The sequence below is a fragment of the Equus asinus genome, chromosome 2 (assembly GCF_041296235.1).
Source record: "Equus asinus isolate D_3611 breed Donkey chromosome 2, EquAss-T2T_v2, whole genome shotgun sequence".
NCBI classification, from domain to species: domain Eukaryota; kingdom Metazoa; phylum Chordata; class Mammalia; order Perissodactyla; family Equidae; genus Equus; species Equus asinus.
Window position 1 is genome coordinate 164,502,393 of NC_091791.1, and position 21,309 is coordinate 164,523,701.

The 21,309-nt window shown below is 41.4% G+C and overlaps 1 protein-coding gene across 2 annotated transcripts; it reads left to right on the top strand.

The window, feature by feature from the left end:
* Positions 1–13,680: 13,680 nt before the first annotated feature.
* Positions 13,681–21,072, top strand: LOC106833281 (purine nucleoside phosphorylase-like). 2 transcript variants are annotated; one of them, XM_014844482.3, is made up of 6 exons: positions 13,681–14,118; positions 16,715–16,884; positions 18,790–18,893; positions 19,093–19,268; positions 19,382–19,572; positions 20,416–21,072. In XM_014844482.3, the coding sequence occupies exons 1-6, from the start codon at positions 14,108–14,110 to the stop codon at positions 20,631–20,633; spliced, it is 870 nt and encodes a 289-aa protein (XP_014699968.3). In that variant the 5' UTR covers positions 13,681–14,107; the 3' UTR covers positions 20,634–21,072. The 2 variants fall into 2 exon arrangements, with proteins under 2 accessions (XP_014699968.3, XP_014699967.3); XM_014844481.3 differs by having other exon boundaries at positions 14,032–14,341.
* Positions 21,073–21,309: the final 237 nt, after the last annotated feature.

Sequence of the window (21,309 nt, forward strand, 5' to 3'; positions counted from 1 at the left end):
AAGTACTAGGCATGTTCATGGGTCATTGTCACAACAGCTGTGACTAGACCAGAGGACATGAAGGGCTCTAGTGAGATGTGGGCAAACAGGTACTTGCAGGTTGGAAGAGGGCTGCATCAGGTGCTTGGCTTTCTTACCCCTGATCTGCCCTTTGGTGAGATGAATCAGGATCCGGAATGGTGCCACGTGAAAAATATGTCCCAGAGAGACTTGAGTGGAATACTGAAGGGCATTCTAGCTTTATAGATTTAGGAAATGGATTTACCCATTTACCCTGTACAGGATGTCATATATTTCATGATAGAATACTAGATTCAAGAATAAGGTTGTGAATTTGATATCTTAATTCAAGAGTCTAATTCTTTAGTTCTAAGTTAAAGTACAAAAATTAGGACTCACCTGCTTTGTTCAAATGTATATTAGTATATTCACATTAGTGCATTAAATGTACCTCCATGGTGACAGAAAACAAAATTGTAAATTCTTTATATTCCAAACTAGGAGGTACCCCAAGGAAAGTAGCTATAGGCCAGTAATAGTCATTTACTAAGAAGTATCAATTTAATAATAAATGATAATTAATTTTAAATTCACTCGAATTCTAGGTTCAGGGGTATATGGATTAGGGAAAGAAAACATGAACACGTAAAATGTCTTCTTTTTTTAAAACAGCTTTATTGAGATATAATTCACATATAATAAAATTCATCCATTTAAACTATATAATTGAGGAGTTTTTAATATATTCACAGATAAGTGCAATTATCACCACAGTCAATTTCTGAATATTTTCATGACTTCAAGAGGAAATCTGGGGGCCAGCCCCATGGCCAAGTGGTTAAGTTCGTGCGCTCTGCTTCAGCGGGTTTGAATCCTGGATATAGACACGGCACCACTTATCAGGCCATGCTGAGGTGGCACCCCACATGCTACAACTAGAAGGACCCACAACTAAAAATGTACCAGACAACCATGTACCAGAGCTCTTGGGGAGAAAAATGAAAAATAAAATCTTAAAAAAAAAAAGAAAGCCTGGTACCTTTTAGCTATCATTCAGTCCACCCACCACACCTCCCTGGCCGCAAGCAGCCACTGATCTACTTTCTGCTCCACAGGCTGAATTACTTTGGACTTCATATGAATGGAATCCCATATGGAATCATGTGGACCTTGTGACTGGCTTCTTTCACTTAGCATAGTGTTTTCAAAGCTCATCCAAGTCGTAGCATGTATCAGTACTTCATTCTTATTTTACAACCAAATAATATTCCCGTTTATGGATACAGCAACATTTTTTTAAGTCTCTTCAATTTCAAAGTGCCAACCAACCCAGCCCACTGAATGTATCAGTTCACATGAGCAAGAGAATAAAAGCAAAAAGTCAAGGGACATCATCCTGGGTGGGCCACCTAAAAAGGGTAGTTCTTGAAAAAAACTAGTAATGAGACTATTCTTCTCCAGAGGGGCCTGCAGAATGCCTGCAAAATGGATTGATTTTCTTGAGTCTCACGATAGGTGTCAAAACACACACATTTCATCAAGTCAGGCTTTCTTCCCTGAGCCTATCATGGTCATCTGTATCAACACCAATTACGTTTATTAATCATGTACCTTGTATAGAACATTGTCCTAAAACTATGATACAAATTGGTAATAAGACAAAGTGCTTGCAGTCTAGATGGAGACAGGAAATATGCATAGAAAGAGAAAAAAGAGGCTGAATTAGTTGTGCCCTCTATGCTCATTTCTGGTCTTTTCAGATATTATATTGTCAGAGTTTAGAAAAAGGAATATAATATGTAATGTGTGAAACGTAGCATATGCTAAGTGCTGATGATAACATGTACTGTAGAACTTCTGAGAAGAGAACCAATGCAGGGGATGGGGATTGGGAAAAGGACTGGGAGACCTGAGTTAGGCCTTAGAGGGAAGACAGGTGGCGAGGATGTGGCAGAAAGCACCACCTGCAGGTAAATTCAGGAATGTTTTATCATTTAACAGACAGAACTGGTTAAATTGAAGAAGCCATGAATGGGAGCAGTGGGAGATAAGGTGGAGAGGGGCTAGATTGCTTAGGGCTCTGATCCCAGGCTGAGGAGTAAGAACCTTATTTTCTAGGCAAGATGGGCAGGCATTGAAGGCCTTTTACCTAAGTACTGACAGGTGGAAACATACTGTAGTATTTTGATGGATTGAAGCCTAACTAGAACCAGGGAGGCTTATTTTGATGGTAGAATTACTTTCACCCCAAATTAGCTGTACAGAATAGCATCATTGGTGGTGTTAAGAATTTAATTTTTAATCAGGTTGAGATCTTTTGTGGTGTTTTAAAGAATATGCTGTTATAAAATAAAATGTAAAGGTAAAGGTTCAAGTAATTTAGAAATGTAAATTTACACATAAGTCAAGTTAGCAGCTTTCTCTTCTTTTTACGTTAAAATTTTGAATAGGTGATATAATCACATAGTTAAAAAATTAAACATAAAATGCATATAGTGAAAAGTTTTACCTCCATCCTTTCTTCTGTCTGCCCTTCCTTCCCCACCACTCTCAATGACACAAAATAACCAATAACTGATAATCTATAGATAGGAGAGATAAGGTGAGTTTTACCTGATCCAAACTGAGGATTATAACCCAGGAGGGCCTTTTCCAGAAAGGAACAATGTGTTCTGGAGAAGCCTGGTTTTCAGTATAGTCTTATACATTTTTAGAACAAAGAATCATACATTAAACACACCCGGGATACATATTCATCAAAATTTCAAAGATGTAAGGCCAGCCCGGTGGTGCAGCAGTTAAGTTCGCACGTTCCACTTCTCAGCAGCCCAGGGTTCGCCGGTTCGGATCCCGGGTGTGGACATGGCACTGCTTGGCACGCCATGCTGTGGTAGGCGTCCCACATATAAAATGGAGGAGGATGGGCACGGATGTTAACTCAGGGCCAGGCTTCCTCAGGAAAAAGAGGAGGACTGGCAGTAGTTAGCTCAGGGCTAATCTTCCTCAAAAAAAAAAAAAATTTCAAAGATGTATTCAGTTGCAAATTAGCAAGTCTTCATGACCCTGAAGTCGGAAAAGGGAATTTATTTTGGGGGTACTAAGAGGGGTGTTACCCATAGGGCATTACCAATAGGGCATTATTGGCTTTGTAGGAGGGGAAGTATACATTCTTATTTTAATAGTTAAAGCAGATGTACAATGTATGTTTGATAGGCCATAAATCAGGCTTTTTTTTTTAGTTCAAGCCAAGTCAGTTTTGATTCACAATACTTACCCCATATACTCCAATATGTGAAAATGTCATCACTACTAAGTAGTTTCCTGTGCCTTCTTCCAAGTTTAATACAAATATACGTAAATACAAATAGATATTCTTATTTTTCTCCTCTTATTATACACAGAAGTTAGTCTGCTGTTGTACTGCTCTGCATCTTATTTTATTTTATCTTAATATATCTTGGATATCTTTTCATATTTACTGTTTTTTCATGATGAATCTTGGTCAGTGCCGTAAAGGGTACACATGTCTCACCCCAAATTTTTTAGAAGCAAAAGAAGAATATGGTCCTAATTTTTAAATTGTTTTTTTAGTCATTTCCCAGTCTGTTTGTTGATTACTAATAGAAAAAGAGACAAAGAGATAATGCCACTTGACGTTCCTTTAAAACAAGAATGGGGAGGAGCACAGAACTGTTCATTTTGTGCTGTGCCTTCTGTGTAAATTTGATTTAGCTTAGATTTGCATTGACTTTTTCCTTCTAAATAGGCCTCTTCTTTCCATAATTACTTTTGGTTTCTAAGGGACATCTTTAGAGCAAACACTGGCTATCTGCCTGGTTTTCCTGTTTTTGTAAAGGTGGATTTTAATAAAAATGGAAAATTTCCTGTCTTCAATCCTTTTGCCAGATTTTCAGTTGGGGCATAAATTAGATTTGATATTGTTTGGGATTAATCCGTCTTTGTTCTCTTGTTCTAAGGTCAAAGAATCCCCACCCTTCCATTTGCTTTTTCTTTTCACTTCCATTCTGACTTGGTTCATTTTAGGAAGCTGACTTTATCCCACTTGCCAATCTCTCTTTTTATCTTGCTCTCTTTCTCTTCTGTCAAGACATATGGAGGTATATGGGGTAACTATTTAGGTTCAAAACTACTTCATCATGGACCAAAGAAGCCTGACTTATGGCATATGAAACACACATTGTACATCTACTTTAACCATTAAAGTAGAGAATGCACTCTCAAGACAAGAATGCATACCTTCCCCTATTGGTAACATCCTATTGATAACGACACTATTAGTACCTTTGCTGAAGTGAGGGTCATGATAACCTACTAATTTGCAACTAAATACCTCTTTGAACCTTTGAAAATGTCCTGGGTGTGTTTAATGTATGTTCCTTTTTCTTAAAAGATATGACTGTACTGAAAACCATGCTTCTCTGGAACTCTTTCTAAGGCCTTCCCATGCATAATCCTCACTCTGGTTCAAGTAAACTCATCTTATTTATCTTATCTATAGAATGGTTATTGGTTATCATGCATTGACACTAGAGGCTACTGTTTTGAACACGGCAGGATTAGAGTCGGTGTTGTTGGGCTGGGTGTACCTCTAGTTTGTCTTCTGATCCAATTCATGGTTAGGTGGGCCAGGAGAAATAGAGACAATGGGGAATAATAATAGCCAACATTTACTGTGTGCTTACTATAATTCCAGGCACTTATCTAAACACTTAACAGGCATTTTATGTAATCCTTGCAACAGCGCAAGTGCTATTATTGTCACCATTTTACATGTGAGAAAACAGAGGCACAGTGAGAATTTTACTTGTGTGGGATCGCACAGCTGATAAGTAAGAGATGGAGATGGAATTGATACACATGTAGTTTGATTACAGAGTCCCCTCATTTACACTACATAAATTCAGGAATGAGGTGACATGGACTAACTCTGGCCATAGTTTCCAAACTTTGTGCTAAGGTGCAAACTTACTGGACATAATGAGATATTTTAAAATTTTGAGGGGAACACAGCAATATTCAACATCTTGTATGCCATGCAAACTATTAGCTCAAGGTAATTCACAATTTGAACATTAGGTTGTGCTACGTTCTTTTTGATGACAATACCTTTGTGAAGCTTTGTTTTACGAAGTCCTTCAGATAAAAGAGTACTGTGTGAAAATCAGCACAGAACAGGAAATGAGGGTAGCAGTGTTGGATTCCAAGGTTTGAGAAGTTGTGCAGTGCCCCACAGGTGCTTACATCCCATTAGAGACTATTTGTGGCTATTTAAGAAAAAACTTTAACATATTTTTTCTTTCAATTTGTGCGTATTATTTTTTTCAGATGGTTACTAAGTTGTTAGAAATCAACTACTTGCAAAGCAAAACTGTTAGGTATTTCTTTTGACCTACGGGTGCTCTGAAAAAATTGCTGAGATGTTAAGTACACTATAAACCAAAAAATTAGGAATCTCTAGACTAGGGTGTCGAAAACCGATCGAAATAGTCATACAGGAATATATTACAGGGACTTCCCTTGAGATGGCCTAAAGAGATGAAATAGACATTTAAGACATTTCATATATTTGACCATTAAGCATGTGCTGTATACCAGTGTTCATAGTACAGCAGATATACATACACAAAATGTGAAACCATACCCTTCAAAGGTCGAAAATCTGGGAGGAAAGCAGGAAGAGATGTAAACAAACCAACTTTAGGAATAGGACAGGACCGAGGGTAAGGTTGGCTGCAACCTGGAGCCTGGGCCCCCTTGTTGGATAGACCACAAGATAAAGATGTGGTCTCCATTGCTGGGAAGATGGCAGCATAAGAGGACTCTGAATTCACCTCCTCCCATGGACACAACAAATTTACAACTACCTTTGGAATAATTACCCCTGAGAGAGAACCAGAAACTAGATAAAAATGACCCCTACAACAGGGGACTACACTGACTGAGGTGTAAGAGGCAGAAATATGTTTCTGGAGAGGAAAAAAGCCACATTCCAGCTGAGGTGTATCACAGATGAGGAGCAATCTTAAGATATGAAGCTTTCCCTAGAGGAGTGGGGGATCTGAGCAGTTGATCTTTGCCACAATAAGCAGCTTTTGAACTCAGTACAACTGGGATGAATGTACTAATATCCGGCTTTGCTTGCTATTAACAAGGACAGGTAATACCTTCAGAAAAGCTATCAAAGATAAAGGAAAGAAACGTCCACTCTTAAAGGGCTCATGTACAAATTCACCCATTTCAGACAGCAACACAAAAATCACTAGAAAGAAAGGTTCACAGTCCCTTGGTGAAAAGAGACTCACTTGATAGGCTCTGGGCACATCTCAGGAAGGCAGGAGGTGGCTGGGACCACCCCCCAGGGATTGAGACATTGGTGGCAGCCATTATTGTGACCTAGTACAGGTGGGCTGACACAGACACTGGCAGAGGCCATTGGAGTTCTTCCTCTGGCCTATTAGCACAGGGGCTTGCCTCACTCATGAGAGCACTGATTTAATCCAGCTCAGCCAGGGCAGGTAGCCTGCCCTAGGCACGGGTCCCACCCAATAGCAAGCCCTCAGGCAACTTGTGGGCCTGCATTGGTGAAGCATGTGGGGCCCTTGCAGTAGGGCAAGTGGGTCCACTTCAGTGGGGTGGGGCATGGGCATGGCACAGGGCTGCACTGACAGGCTGTGTGGACCTGTGGGTGGTGGGTTTTGTTAGCTGCAGTAGACTTGTGCTTCTGAAACAGCCATATAGGGGGATCTGCCCCAACTTCCAATGCCTGAAACAATCATATGCTGCCATGCCTGGGTCTCGCCCCACCCAGCTGTACTACTGAGAGAGCTGACAACACTCTTGCAGGCCAGACGCCTACAGCAATTGTAAGCCTCTGAGCCTAGCAACCAGCCACACTGGGGGCCTACTCACTTAACAGAAAAACTTCAGCAGGAATGTGATATTAGACCTTGTAGCCAACTGTGCTTACTACCCCTGCCCAATAAAGTGACTGAAGGGATCTAGCAGCTGCACACAGCTGAGCCTTACAAATAGCCAGCCAGGCAGACAGCCTAGCCTTCCTGTGCACCAGCAGTAAGAGAAACCCCACAACAACAGAAGGACACACATAGTCCATACAAGCAACACTCCTGGAACATTCGGAAATGGTGACAAGAGGAAAGCACTTTGCTGGGCCTCATAAGGCATCTCTTATATAAGGCCACTGCTCCAAGATTGGGAGACATAGCTGAACTACCTAAAACATAGATATAAGCAAAGAGAAATAGGCAAATGAGGAGACAAAGGAATACATTCCAAATAAGGGAACAGGACAAATTCTCAGAAAAAGAACTAAGCAAAACAGAGATAACAATCTACCTGATAAAGAGTAAAAACTAATTGCCATAAGGATGCTCACTGATCTTGGGAAAAGAATGGATGAACACAGTGAGAACATCAATAAAGAACTGGAAAATATAGAAAAGAACTTATCAGAACTTAAGAATATAATAAGGGAAATGAAAAATTCACCAGAGGGAATCAATGGCTGAATAGATGATACAGAAAAATCAATCAGCAAGTTGGACAAAAGACTTAAGGAAATCACCCAAGCTGAACAGATAAAAGGAAAAAGAATTTAAAAAACGAGGACAGCCTAAGGGATTTCTGGGACAATATCAATCACATTAACATCCGTATTATAGGTGTCCCAGAAGGAGAAGAGACAGACAAGGGGGCAGAGGAACTATTTGAAGCAATAATAGCTGAAAACTTTCCTAACCTAAAGAAGAAGACAGACACCCAGGTATAGGAAGCACAGAGAGCATCAAATAAGATGAACCCAAAGAGGCCAACACCAAGACACATGATAATTAAAACGTCAAGGTCTAAAGACAAAGAGAGAATCCTAAAAGCTGCAAGAGAAAAGCAACATGTAATATACAAAGGAAACCCCATAAGACTATCAGCTGACTTCTCAGTATTGACCCTGTAGACTAGAAGAGACTGGCATAGTATATTTAAAGTGCTTAAAGGAAAAAACCTGCAGCCAAGAATACTCTACACGGCAAGGTTATCATTCAGAATGGATGGAGAGATAAAGAGTTTTACAAACGAGCACAAATTAAAGGAGTTTATTACCAATAAACCAACCCTACAAGAAGTGTTAAAGGGACTTATAAAAAGAAGATCACAAATAAGAATAAGATAATTATCGAAAAAATAATAAAATCCCTGGTAAAGGCAAATATACAGTAAAGGCAGCAGATCAACCACCAATGAAGCTAATGTGAAGCTCAAAGGACAAAAGTATTAAAATTATCTATTTCCAAGATAAGAGGTTAATGGACACACACACACACAAAGAGGTTAAACATGATATCAAAAACAAAATGTGGGAGGAGGGGAGTAAAAGAGTAGAGCTTTTAGCAAGAAGTCAAACTTAAGAGACCATCAACTTAATATAGATTGCTATTTACATGTTTTATTGTCTATGGACCTCATGATAATGACAAACAAGAAATCTATAATAAATACAGAAAAAAATTAAGAGAAAGGAATACAAACATTATACTAAAGAAAGCCATCAAATAACAAGGGAGGAGAGTAAGAGAAGAGGAAAGGAACAGAGAACTAAAACACCCAGAAAAAAATTAACAGAATGGCAACGAGTACCTACTTATCAATAGCTACTTTAAATGTCAGTGGACTAAATACTCCAATAAAAAGACATAGGGTGGCCGAATGGATAAAAAAACAAGACCCATATATATGTTACATACAAGAGACACACGTCAACCTAGACACTCAAAAACTGAAGATGAAGGGATGGAAAAAGATGTTCCATGCAAATAAAAATGAAAAGAAAGCTAGGGTAGCAATACTTATACCAGACGAAATAGACTTTGGAACAAAAACTGTTAACAGGAGACAAAGAAAGGCACTACATAATGATAAAGGGAACAATCCAATAAGAGGATATCACTTGTCAATACCTATCCACCCAACATAGATACATCTATATAAAAAAGCAATTATTAATAGACATAAAAGGAGAAACAGACAGTAACATGATAATAGTATGGACTTTAGCACTCCACTTACATCAATGGATAGATCACCCAAAGAGAAGTTCTATAGGGAAACGTTGGACTTAAATGACACAATAAACCAAATAGACATAGTAGATATGTACAGAACATCCCATCAGCAAACTGCAGAATACACATTTTTTTCCAATGCACATGGAACATTCTCCTGGATAGGTCACAAAACAAGTCTCAATAAATTTAGGATGACTGAAATAGTATCAAGCATCTTTGCTGACCACAATGGTATGAAACTAGAAATCAACTACAGGAATAAAGCTTGAAAAGCCACAAATACATGGAGATTAAACAAAATGCTACTGAACAATGATTGAGTCAATGAAGAAATCGAAGGAGAACTCAAAAAATCCCTGAAGACAAATGAAAATGAAAGTATGACATGCCAACATTTATGGGATACAGTAAAGCAGTTCTAAGAGGGAAGTTTAGCAATACAGACCTACGTCAACAAACAAGAAAAATCTCAAATAAACAATCTAACAATACATCAAAAGCAACTAGAAAAAGAAGACCAAACAAGCTTCAAATTAATAGAAGGAAGGAAATAATAAAAATCAGGGTGGAAATAAATGAAATAGAGACTAAAAAGCAATAAAGAGAATCAATGAAACAATGAATATCAATGAAAAAAATCAAGATGGATTCTTTGAAAACATAAATAAATGTGACAAACCTTTAGCTAGACTCAACCAAAAAAAAAAAAAAGAAAGAAAAAAGAAAAAGAAAAAGGAGAAGGAGAAGGCAGAAATAAATAAAATCTGCAAATCAAATCAACATGATACACCACATTAACAAAATGAACAATAAAAATCACATGCTCATCTTAATAGACATAGAGAAAGCATTTGACAAGAAACAGTATCCATTTACAATAAAAACTCTGAATAAAATGTGTGTAGAAGGAAAGTACCTCACCATAATAAAAGCCATATATGACAAACCCACAGCTAATATCATGCTCAGTGGAGAAAAACTGAAAGCTGTCCCTTTGAGAACAGGAACAGACAAGGATGCCCATTCTCATCACTCTTAGTTACGATAGTATTGGAAGTCCCAGCCAGAGCAATCAGGCAAGAAAAAGAAATAAAAGAGAACCAAATTGGAAAGGAAGAAGTGAAATTGTTACTGTTAGCAGATGACATAATTTTATATACTGAAAACCCTACAGAGTCCACCAAAACACTGTGATAAGTAACAAATGAATACAGTAAAGTTGTAGGGTACAAAATCAACATACAAAAATCAATTGCATTTCTATAACTAACAATGAAAGAGCAGAAAGAGAAATTAAGAATACAATCCCATCTACAATTGCAACACAAAGAATAAAATACCTAGAAATAAACTTAACCAAAGAGTTGAAAGACCTGTACACTGAAAACTATAAAACATTGTTGAAAGAAATTGAAGAAGACACAAAGAAATGGAAAGATATTCCGTGCTCTTGGATTAGAAGAATTAACATAATTAAAATGTCCATACTTCGTGAAGCAATCTACAAATTCAATGCAATCCCTGTGGAAGGTCCAATGACATTTTCTACAGAAATAAAACAAAGAATCCTAAAGTTTATACGGAACTACAAAAGACTTGAATAGGCAAAGGAATCCTGAGAAAAAAGAACAAAGCTGGAGGTATCACACTCCCTGATTTCAAAATATACTACAAAGCTGTAGTAATCAAAGCAGCATGGTAGTGGCACAAAAATAGACACACAGATCAATGGAAAAGTATCAAGAGCCCAGAAATAAACCTACACATCTATGGACAGCTAATTTTCAACAAGGAAGCCAAGAATATACAATGGAGAAAGGAAAATCTCTTCAGTAAATGGTGTTGGGAAAATTGGACAGCCACATGCAAAAGGATGAAAGTAGACCGTTATCTTACATTAACTCAAAATGGATTAAAGACTTGAATGTAAGACCTGAAACTATAAAACTCCTAGAAGAAAATATAGACAGTACATTCTTTGACATTGGTCTCAGCAATATATTTTCAAGTACTATGTCTGACCAGGCAAGGCAAACAGTGGGAAAAATAAACAAATGGGACTACATTGAACTAAAAAGCTTCTGCACAGCAGAGGAAACCATCAACAAAATGAAAAGACAACCTAACAGTTGGGAGAAGGTATTTGCCACCCATATATCTGATAAGGGGTTAATACCCAAAATATGTAAAGAACACATACATCTCAACAAAAAAACAAACAACCTAATTAAAAAATGGGCAAAAAATCTGAACAGATATTTCTCCATAGAAGATATCCAGACGGCCAACAGGCACATGAAAAGATGTTCAACATCACTAATTAGTAGGGAAATGCAAATCAAAATTACAATGAGATATCACCTCATGCTGGTCAGAATGGTTATAATTAAAAAGACAAGAAATAAGTATTGGAGAGCTTGTGGAGAAAATGGAACTCTCATACACTGCTGGTGGGAATGGAAACTGGTGCAGCCACTATGGAAAACAGTATGAAAATTCCTCCAAATATTAAGAATAGAACTACCATATGATCCAGCAATTCCACTGCTGGGTATTTATCCAAAGAATGTGCAAACACAAATGCATAAGGATATATGGACTCGTATGTTCCTTGCGTTATTATTCACAATAGCCAAGACTTTGAAACAATCTAAGTGCTCATTAAGGGACGAATGAATAAAGAAGATATGGTATATATACACAATGGAATACTACTCAGCCATAAAAAATGATGAAATCTGGCCATTAGTGACAACATAGATGGATCTTGAGGGTATTAGGCTAAGTGAAATTTGTCAGATGGAGAAAGTTGAATACTGTATGATCTCACTCCAAAATAGAAGATAAAAACAACAACAAACAAACACACAGACAGAGATTGCGTTGATGGTTATGAGAGGAGAAGTGGGGTAGGGAGGAGGGTAAAAGGCGCACGTGTGTACACTGATGGATGGTATTTAGCCTTTGGGTGGAGAACAGGATTACTCTACACAGAAATTGAAATATAATGATCTATAACTGAAATTTATATAATATTATAAACAAATGTTCCCTCAATGAAAAAATAAATAAAATAAAAAGATATTCACCAAAAAAACCCCCACAAAACATGTAGTCTCAGGAAGCCTGCTGGGTAGACTCCTCTATGGGCCATTGGTGAATCTCAGATTAAAGAGATTGGGGACCCAAGTAATTATTTGGAAGGCTGGTTGCTGAACCTGAATTCAGAATAAAGTACGCCATGAAGTTCTGAAGGTTATGTTACCCTGGCCAAGGTGTAGTCTGGTAAACTGCCTTGCCTGTCACATGATTTCTTCAGTGACCAGAATATTTATATATACATACTGCAGATTCTTCCCCACATGACACCAGAGAAACATTACAGAAGAGTAAACATTGTCACCCAGTTTTGCTTTTGTAAATACATTGCAGATCATCTCCTTTTGGTTTACATACGCTGACTTTAGACAGATTCCAGTGAAAGAAATTAAGTTTGCACTTGGTAAGTTATAATCATGTTCTTATCTTTTGCGTAAATTGGACTGCATTTGGGGTGTTTAAAAAAACCTTTCAGCGAACAAATAGGATACATACTTCCTTGGGCTGATTTTTACTTATGACTGACCTTATTCATCATTTAAAATCATGCTTCCAATGTTTCAATTGTTCCCAGTCTCATTACTAAGATCTCTAAGATTTACTTTCAGATCGTCCTGTTGTTACTTTTGCTAAAATTACCGGAGGATTAAGGATAGTGATAATAAACAAATAATAACAAATTGGTTTATTTTATATAATAAAGCAGTAATAATAAATCAATAATAATAAACCAATAATAACAATAATGATGACTGAATAAACTTCATATTAATGAGGACTGAATAAACTAAACTCGGCTCAGTTCCTTATCATTTGTTTCTTTACATATATTGTCATTACTCCTCTGTCCCTAGCACTAGAACATTGCAGGTACATCGTTGAGGCTCAATAAATATTTCTCCCAGGACTGAGATAGAAACAGGGTTGGGAAAGAGTGACCTGGGCCATGGTGGTGGGTGAAATGGCAAGCAGCAAAGATGAGGTTTCAGGAGAGTGGAGACAGGTAGAGGATTCCAACAGCTAGGCACGGGCCAGTGAGTAGCGATTTCATGTGAGGCTGGTTAAACTTGTAAAGTGGAGAGAGGAAATAGCTGAATTCTTACAAAGATGTTATGTTGTGTAGTTCTGTTTCAGGAATTTCCATATTGGGAGGAGTCCTCCAGCTTTCCGAATTGCTTTGGTCCAGTATTGCGTAAATCAAGGAATTGTCTGGCTTTTTCCACGTCATCCTCACTCCATCCCCATCCTTTCTCTGTCGGTGTCCAGGATCCAGGAATTCTTGCCCCTAGAACTTTCCTCTTCTCCCCATTCAGGCCTGGATTTAGACCCCCGATATGTGCTCCTAAATGCCGTAACCTCTTGGTCGACCCTGTTTCCTTGTTCAGGAAGCAGCTCAGACACAGGCTCAATTCAATTTTATTCTGAGGTTGCATGATCTAAGGTTTCAAATTTTCAACTTTCCAATCTCGCACGGTTCGCTGTAGACACAAGCAGGAATGGGGTTGGAGACAGACGGTTCGGGAGTCTCCTCCTGGCTTCTAGCCCTCTTCTGGCATAGGCATCCTCGCCAGAAACCCCAGCTCTACGGACTGGAACGGGCGCAGGGATGAAATGCATCATGGCCCTCCGGGGGTGGAGGAGCAGGGGGAGGTGGGGCACCAGAAGGGATCCAACCCGGGGAAGAAGTCAGATTAGGCTTGTAGCCAAGCCTGGGACGATTGAAACAGAGTGTGTCACCATGGAGACAGGACCGGCCAGCGTGCTCTGCTGCCGTCGGCTGGGGCCTTCCGGGCTGAGGAGCAAACAGCGCGCTAAGTGTGCGGCCCTGACCGGAGGCGGCAGCTCAGCTCAGCCGAGCAGATCCAGGCAGTGAAGGGCGGGCTTGTTCGGAGAACGTCAGCGGCACCATGGAGACCGGGTGAGGCGGGCACCTTGCCCGGGGAACTCTGCCGCTCCTAGGGAGGGGAAATGGCTGTTACCGAGACCTGGAAACCCGGCTCCGGGCCCCGAGGGAGAGGGAGCGGGGGCCCTGGAGCTGCAGAGAGGCCTGGCAAGGAGCCCGGGGTCAGGGCCAAGGCGCAGGGCAGGGACGCACTCGGGAATCGAGCCCGGGTGACGCCAGTGGAGCAGGAAGGGGAGAGGTCAGTAGAGTATAGTGTACTCGGAAAAGGAGCCAGTGTGTTTGTGTGTATGTGTGCGCGTGCACGTTGAGGGTGTAAGTCTAGAGGGGGGCATACTCCCCTACCCCAAATACAGGGCAAAGGTCTTCCCACTGCACGCTCTTCACAGATTCCCGTTCTAGAGTCCAAGTAAAGCCGCGAGGTAGTTTTGGTGCCCATATCTAGAGTTCCTCCTTCAGAGGAGCGATTGCTCACGTCCTTCGCCAATGCCACTCTTCCCTCGAAATTGGAGGTCCAATTTAGTTAGGGATGGAGTCTCCAAGGAGAGAAGGAAACCGTTATTCATTGATCCAGGCAACATATCCTGCCCACTGACCCCCACTCCTACCTTTGAAAACCTCTTTCTCTGCTTTGGTCCTGGAAATCCCAGTCCAAATCTGCAGCGTTAGGGATCGCAATGGCTTTCGGATGCTCAGGGATGTAGCTGTCCTCAGGGCACTGATGGCCAATGAGGAAGTCCTATGTCTGTGGCTAGAAATGCTAGGTGGCCAGGGCTTCACACTTCCTTCATTTCCTTTGCATCTCTTGGGGATGCTGTTTGGTTCACTTCTTACCATTTCATTGCTTCTCTTCCCCAGCCTCCTGTGGCCCTGGCTCTAGCGCCCCTGCCCTGTCCCTTTCTCAGCTACTTCCCTGAGGGAAGCCTGGTGTATTGTGGAGTGATTTGGTTTCAAAGGCTCTGCTTTTGAGGGAAAGAATTTCCTCTGGAGGCTTGGTTAGCTGTGTGCATGGGTGTGAGAGAATTGGACTAGAATTGTGAGAAAAATTCTAGGTTGATTCTTGGGATGTATGGGTTCTGGATGAGTGTATGTCCTTAAGTCTGTGAGGAGCAAAGAACCTTGGTGAAGAGAAGGGAAGATGGGGAAGGCAGGGAGGAGAACAGAGACATGGGGGCAAGTGGCAGGCAGGTTCACGTGCTGGGGACCTGAACCGGTGATTTATGGAGTTAAAGATCTTTGGAGCTTGTTAGCAAGTTTTTAATTCATTTTCAAACTGAGCCTGTAAGATAGGCAGGGCTGATCACATTCCTTTGGTTTCTATCTCAGGAAAGAATTTGAAGCACAAGTTACTTGCCTAAAAAGGCAAAATTGGGACTAGACACCAGGTTGATTTCTGCTTCCCTCTAGACCAGAAATTCCCAAACCTGGTTTTTGAATCAGAATTACTTGAGGCACTTTTGTAAAAAATACAGATTCTAGGGTCTCTCTCCAAAATTATGAATCTGGAGGAGTGGGCTCCAGAATCTATTTTTAACAACTGCTGTGAGAAATTTATGCAGTCAGTTCTGCTCCAGCGCTGACAACCAGAGTGCAAATGGGGTCTGCTCTTGGCATTCCATGTGACAGTACTCTGTTTGGGTCTGGGGACCCTGGAAAGAAGGATCCAATTGAACAGACACATAGACTTCCACTAGGAGTGTTCCTCTCACTTTCTTTGTCAATCAAAAATTTAGCCCCTAGGGCCCGGTGGCATAGTGGTTAAGTTCGCAGGTTCTGCTTTGGTGGCCTGAGATTCACTGGTTTGGATCCTGGGTGCGGTCCTATGTGCTGCTTGCCAGGCCATGTTGTGGTAAGCGTCCCATATAAAGTGGAGGAGGATGGGCACGGATGTTAGCTCAGGGCCAGTCTTGTTCAGCAAAAAGAGGAGGATTGGCAGCAGATGTTAGCTTTGGGCTAATCTTCCTCAAAAAAAAAAAAAAAAAATTCAGCCCTTAGTATTTGTCTGAGGGGAGAGCTGGAGGGTGAGGGTCCAGAAGGAAATTGGATTCATCCCCTGCCCTCAGGGTAGTTAGTCTTAACCACATTTTGAGCGTCCTGAGTGGGTACTAAGGAGGGGTGCATTGAGTTTGTCACTGCCCTAAGGAAGGTCTTAGTTCCTTTTTGAGTGTACTTCTGGGCCGGCCTCCTGAGGCCCAGCACTTTTACCCTCCTCGATTTGATTATTTCGCTGTATTTGTCTGTATACTAGATGGTCCTTCCTCTAAATCTTTGTCACAAGAGAGAGGTTAAACCTGCCAGTGGTGGCTGAACTGGAGTTGGGGCTGCTGGTGGAGACATAGGCATCATTAATATTTGCCAGGAATGAGGAGGGAGTTTCATGTCAGACTTTTAGTGAGTCTGATTCAGAAAGAGGAGTGTGTGGGTGCGTGGGTGGGTGAGCTTAGTGCAGCCTCTCCTGAGAGAGAGGAGCCTCCCCTCTGGCGCAGCTCTTTGACCAGATTTTCTGTCCCCTGTCACCTTGGCACACCTGCCAGCCTTTGTGCGCTGAGGGTCATTAGTCTGTGATGCACTTGGGATGGGAGTGAAACTCACCTTGATTTTCCCTTTCTCCTAGGTTCACATATGAAGATTATCAGACCACCGCACAGTGGCTTCTGTCCCACACCAAGCACCACCCTCAAGTGGCAGTGATCTGCGGTTCTGGGTTAGGAGGTCTGACTAATCAGTTAACTCAGGCCCAAAGCTTTGACTACAGTGAGATACCAAACTTTCCCCGGAGTACAGGTACTGGTGAGGGGAGGGAGGGATGGGACTGAGGGATGTTGATGGGATTCTGATGGGAGGGCAATGCTTCAATGCCTGGAGCTGGTTATTCTCTATGGCATTTGACTGGAGACAACTGTTGTGATGGAGGAGAAAAGACCACAGGAATCAGAATGACTTTAGAGGGAAATTTCCCCAGTAGGAATTTCAGAATAGACAGGGCGTGTGTGTGTCATGTACTATATGATGACCTGTTTCATATGCTTGAATGATTCAGAGCTCCTTAAAGCTCTTCAACACCTCCCTCAACTGCTCCCCCATATACCATGGTCACCACAGACTCACGCACACTCTTATTTCTTTCATTCTCATTTCTTTTCTCTCATTTCTTTCAGTCTGCAGCATTAATGGAAAAAACAGTGCCTGTAACTGCTCAGGACAAGATCAGGCCATCCCTGTCCCATGTCCTCCTGCTATTCCCAATCTCCCAGCTCTAGCTCCAGGCCTAGGATATGGCAGACACTGGTGCACAGCAGCAAATGGGTAGACTGCCATGTTCCTGCAGACAAATGCACAGATGCTGCATGAATACACAACTTCTCATTCACACTACCCTTTGGAGGGGAAAGGAAAGGGGCAGATGCACCCTGTGCACAGTGGAGCTCTGAGGTATCTGAGAATAGGGTATCCAGCATCCCAGTAGCATCCAGAAAGCTCTAAGGCTAACACTTGGAAAAGGGCCAGGTAAAATAGGACAAAGATAGTTTATTTGGTTTACTGATTCATTTCTCAGATCACTAACTTCTCTTGATTTATTTATAAATTTTTCGGCAATCTGCCTTCCTGTTTTCTCTGGAGAGTTATGACTTTTCACAGATATTTTTCAAATCCTTTGGAGCAACTGGGAGACTAGAGTGGGGAGGTGGGAATGGGGTAGGAGAAGGAAATATTAAGAAAAGAGAGAGAAGGCAAAGTTTTCTAAGGAAGATAGTGGCATTGGCTCTACCTGTCACTCCTACTCCCTGAAGAAGGGCATTGCACTTAGTGATAAGTGGATTAATTTTTAAATTTTATCAACGTGTTTTTTTGTATTCCACTTGAGTTTTTCAATCTCTGACACCTCTGCTCTATTACTGGTAATTTTTTTTATAAGCTGCTATATCTCTGTGTGTCCGTCAACTCTTCCTCTTGGTTTTGGTGCGTCTCCTAGAACATCCATTCCAAGGGATAGGGTGGCCATGTCCATTAGAGGAGAAATGCCAGATAAGGGTATGGTAATGATGGCTATGATGTCTGGGTGGGAGTTACCTTTGCACTCCCGTCCCCTGCCTGCCCCATCCTGGGCATCTGCTCCCACAGGACTGTTATGTGGGTCTAATGGAGGAGACTTGTATGGATCCAAGCTCTGCCCATTTCCCTTTGTTCAGTAGACTCTTTAGAAAGCTAGGATATGCCTTGAGTTCCCTTTCAGGAGCGAGGAGGCATATAGTTAGGGTAATAAATAAGAATATACATTTTGAGAATTTTGAAAATTTTGGAAAAAAGTTCTATAGTTACTGCATTCACTGTTTCATTATTACCCATTTATTCTACTTTTTATTCCTATTCTCTTGCAATATGGCTTTGTCATTCTTAGAAATGTCTTTAAAAAGCCTTTCCTTGTTTTGATATATGTTTACACCGAACATCCTTGTCTCCATAGCTTTAATCTCAAAATGGACTTATATACTTAATTGTAAAATTGTGATTAATTTCTGCCGCCCCCACTCAACTTAAGCTTTCTGAAAGCAGAGATGGTAATGTCTTCTTTTGCTTCATTATGCCCTCACGTGTTGAGCACAATGAGTTGCCTCACAGTAGGTGTTCATGGATATGTGTTGTATGAAAGCATCATCCCATTCGTTTCCCTTTCTTGTTTGTATACAGTGTCAGGCCATGCTGGTCGACTGGTGTTTGGGTTCCTGAACGGCAAAGCCTGTGTGATGATGCAGGGCAGGTTCCACATGTATGAAGGCTACCCGCTCTGGAAGGTGAATCAGGGGCATCAGCCTAGATGAATCTGGAAGAAGGGAGAGAGCCATCTCTGCTATTCTATTACCTAGCTACCTGGTCTAGGTAGATTTTTGATCCCCTCTTTTCTCTTTCATGATGTATATCATGCATGTCTGCATGGATGGGTTGGTGAAATTTTAAAGAACAGTTTATCATCTTTTATCTTTTGCTTCTAAGGTGACCTTCCCAGTGAGGGTTTTCCGTCTTCTGGGTGTGGACACCCTTGTGGTCACCAATGCAGCTGGAGGGCTCAACCCCAAGTTTGAGGTTGGAGATATCATGCTGATCCGTGATCACATCAACCTGCCTGGTTTCTCTGGTCAGAACCCTCTCATAGGTCCCAATGATGAAAGGTATGGATCTTGTTCCTTTATTTATAGATGGATAGATTGTAAGGACTGGCCTGGGGGTTCGGAGAAATCTTGCTGTATTCCGTTAATCTGAGATAATTGAACCTGTGCCCTAGGTTTGGAGTTCGTTTCCCTGCCATGTCTGATGCCTATGACCGGGATATGAGGCAGAAGGCTCACATTGCCTGGAAACAAATGGGGGAGGAGAGAGAGCTACAGGAAGGCACCTACGTGATGGTGGTAGGCCCCAGCTTTGATACTGTGGTAGAATCTCATCTGCTGCAGAAGCTGGGAGCAGATGCTATTGGTGAGAAGGGGAATGTGGTTGGAGGCTTGAAGCGGGAGGGATCTGGTAAAATAGGGAGGGCAGGAAGTAAGAGATTGCAGATTTGATGGTGGATTGAGAGAGAATCTGACTTAAAGGTAGATTGAATGAAATTGACTTCTAGAAAGATACTAAGATGGTGAGGTTTGGTGTATTGTCCCAGCAAACCTCCTCATCCAGCATCAAGGGCTTAAACAGCTGTAATGCTAATGACCTATCCATGATTTGATAACTATGTCTAAGTGTTATTCTAATAAATATCATTGTATGCACCTTCTGTACCTTGCCTGGAAGATGGAACTGCATCATTACAACTGACTCCAAAATTGCCACAGACAGGGGCGGACCCGTGGCCTAGTTGTTAAGTTAAGCACACCCCACTTCAGAAGCCCAGTTGAGGTTCCCAGGCATGCATCTATACCACTCATCAGCAGCCACGCTAGGTGGCGACCCAAATACAAAATAGAGGATGACTGGCATGGATATTAGTTCAGGACGAATCTTCCTCAAGCAAAAATGAGGAAGATTGGCAACAGATGTTATCTCAGGGCAAATCTTCCTCGAAAAAAACAAATTGCCACAGACAGATACAGAAATAAAGTATTGCATTGGTAATATTTATAAGAAAAGTGTAAGGCCCTCTGAGGGCCCACTCCTTTAAACAATACAGAACAACCTAAGCTCAACTCTAATTTAGCTGCTTCTTTGGATGTTTTCTGACATGTTAAATTTTCAGAGAGGTGATGAATAGCTGTTAGGCCAAGGGGTGAGGAAAAGAGTTACTTGAGGATCCTGACAGTTGGTGTCCCTCTTTCTCCCCATCAGGCATGAGCACAGTTCCAGAAGTTATAGTTGCAAGGCACTGTGGACTTCGAGTCTTTGGCTTCTCCCTCATCACTAACAAGGTCGTTATGGATTATGAAAGCCTGGAGAAGACCACTCACGAGGAAGTCCTAGAGGCCGGGAGACAAGCAGCACAGAAACTGGAAAAGTTTGTCTCCATCCTTATGGCTGGCATTCCACAGCCTGGCAGTGCCAGTTAAGCAGGCCTGGAGTGGTCTGGCCTCTCCATTATGGTATACAAGTAGCTGCTACCTGCTTTGGCCCCTTGGTGGGTCATGTGCCTCTGCTCTTAGGTAGTAGCAGAAAAGAAAGGAAGATCCACATCCTCCACCTTCCTCACTTCTCCCATCAGACCCTTCTGGTGCCAGGTCCTCTTTTGCTTCATTGTCTTCTCAAAACAGTCCTTCCCTGAGAGCTGAAGCCCAAGCCCTGCCACACATCCATGCAAATGCCCAGGATGTGGCTTAGGCTGTTGCACTTGGCATAGTAGCTACTCCAGCTTTCTGAAATGATGCTCTCAAATTCCTGGGGTCTCAGTTCTGAGTCCCCTAAAGCACTAGATCCCACGCAGGGACCAGCCCAATGTCTCTTGTACTGTTATACTATCATACTTTGAGAATAAAGAGAAAGATAAAATAATTTGTTCATTTTTGTGCAGTTTGTTATAAGGCTGGGGCACAGGCAGAGACTGGTATGAAAGGTTGCGAGACCACATGTCTTATGTGACTGTCTCCTTCTCAGATAAGTAGCTAAGAACTGAGATGAGGTGGTAGGTGAATCCAGGAAAGAGGAAGGAAAGGCAAAATGATGAGAGACAAAGTTGTTGGAAGATGATGAGGATGGAAGGGCTAGCTTCTGGCATGTGAGGCCACTTCC